Raw genomic sequence first — 2,385 nt, forward strand, 5'->3', positions numbered from 1 at the left:
ATAAAATAAAAAATTAAATTAAAATATAAAATTAAATATAACAATATAACTATATAAGCAGTGCAGCTTTAAAATATTGAGTAATTTCATAATTGATCAAAAACTTTGGAGAAATGGCTCAGGACACTTGAGTCAGTCATGAATTCATTAGTTTAAAAGTATTGTGAATTCATTAATTTAGAAGTATTTTTGTGCTAATACAATAAACTCTTCTGTGCTACTTCACACTAATATAATACATTTTTATAGTAGTTTTTTTTATAAATTTCCTTTTGTTTTTCCACTGATTAAACTATTTGTGGAAATGAAAAAAAAAAAGGCCATTTAGGAGCACTGCTTTAATTACTTTTCTTCCTCTCAAGTGGCTCCAGTTTGGAGAAGTCAGCCTGGAGGTTCTTCCTCACAACTTCCAGCTTTGGAAAAATAAAAAAAATGCTGCAATTCCCAAATGGAATCTCTGGATGTTGTGATTATCTTGTGGGCTTGGAAAAAAAAATGGAATTTAGGTGTTAATGTTGTTCCAGTTGTCATGGGATGTTAGTATTTAAGGAAAACAAAGATTGAAGAGTGTGGATGCATCAATTGTTAAATTTCCACCTCTGGAAGAAGAGAGAGGAGGAAATGAGGAGCCAAAGGGAGAAATGGCCAATATTTCCTGGCACAGGAGCCATTAACATTTGATTTTCCATTTGGGCTCTTATTTTTATCCAAGGAACATCTTCAGGACTTCCCCACGTGTGGCTTGGGTGGTTCTCTAGAAAAGAAATTATTCTATATTGGAAAAAAAAATAAATATAGAATTATTCTATATTTTTCTTTTAGAATATTTTCTAAAAGAAAATACTCTAAAAGAAAATATTCTATATTATTTTATTCTATATTTTATTCCATTTTATCCCAGTGACCTTTGGAGTTTCAAATTCACTCTTGGAGAGTCAATAATTGTATTTATGCAGGTGCAGGGTGATGGTTATTCCTCCTGAATTTTCTTATTTTATCCACAGGGATTGTCCAATTCCTGGCACTTCTTTAATCCTTCTTTACACCCTTAGAGATGCCTGTGGGCTGGAGAAAAATGAATGTATTCTGGGATTCCTGCTTGTTAAAACCCCATTTTTTTACCCTGAACTCACTTCCAAAATGAAGATCCCAAAGCAGAAAAATTCTCCTTATCCCTGTTCCTTTACTTAAAGAAAAATATATAAATATTTTTAAATTTATATATAAATTTATATATAAATTTATATATAAATATTAAAATATTTATATATAAATTTATATATAAATTTATATATAGATATTTTTACATTTAGATATAAATTTAGATATAAATATTTTAAAATTTATATATAAATTTATATATAGATATTTTTACATTTAGATATAAATTTAGATATAAATTTATATATAGATATTTTTACATTTAGATATAAATTTATATATAAATTTATATATAAATATTTTTAAATTTATATATAAATTTATATATAAATATTTTTACATTTAGATATAAATTTAGATATAAATATTTTAAAATTTATATATAAATTTATATATAAATATTTTTACATTTAGATATAAATTTAGATATAAATATTTTAAAATTTATATATAAATTTATATATAGATATTTTTACATTTAGATATAAATTTATATATAAATTTATATATAAATATTTTTAAATTTATAACTATAAATAAAGCCATAGCTCTGTGTCTGCACAGCTCAATCCACACTCAAGAGCCTTCAAGAGATGTTAAAGAACAGAAAATTAGGTTAAAGTGAGATAAAAAAACCCCATAAAAATCCAGAATTATTATCATACCCCAACCACTAAAGAGCTGCTATTGATTTTTATTTCCTTTGGAAGCAGAATCCCTCACAAAAAAGTCATTTTACATCGGGCAGAACACCTTTCTGTAGGGAAAATAAAAAACCCTTCAAGCTGCTTGTTTGCAAGAGGAATTTGATGAATTTTGAAGGATTCAATTTATTATTTCTGTGGATCTTCCTTAAATATTGATTTTTCCCTGCAGGGCTCCCGTTCTGGTTGCACTCGCTCTCATTGAATGTGGAATGAAGTATGAGGATGCAGTTCAGTTTATAAGGCAGTAAGTAAAAATTAACTTATTTTTTAACTTTTCAACTTTAATTCCCGTGGTTTTTTGACTGGCCTGAGCCTGATAAGGAAGAGATTTGGTGGTTTTTCTAAGAGTTTTACCCTAAAATAAATAATATCTCATTAAAATCTAGGTTTAAATGTGAAGAAAAGGCTCAAAAATTCTGATTTTTGTGAGGTGAAAAGGTATGGGCCAGGACTATAATTATGGCTCGTCATTAATAAGGATTAACAGGTGATCTCTCTTTAAATCTGGGTATAAATG

The 2,385-nt window shown here is 27.0% G+C and overlaps 1 protein-coding gene across 2 annotated transcripts in view; it reads left to right on the forward strand.

Moving 5' to 3' along the window:
- The window catches only part of PTP4A2 (protein tyrosine phosphatase 4A2), a 13,219-nt gene that overhangs the window by 8,303 nt on the left and 2,531 nt on the right, over positions 1-2,385 (forward strand). For both annotated transcript variants that reach the window (XM_015649131.2, XM_015649132.2), the window contains one exon: positions 2,038-2,112. In XM_015649131.2, the coding sequence (XP_015504617.1) occupies positions 2,038-2,112 (75 nt within the window). The remainder of the gene's footprint in view (positions 1-2,037; positions 2,113-2,385) is intronic.

This window comes from Parus major, chromosome 23 (assembly GCF_001522545.3).
Source record: "Parus major isolate Abel chromosome 23, Parus_major1.1, whole genome shotgun sequence".
In the NCBI taxonomy this organism is placed as follows: Eukaryota; Metazoa; Chordata; class Aves; order Passeriformes; family Paridae; genus Parus; species Parus major.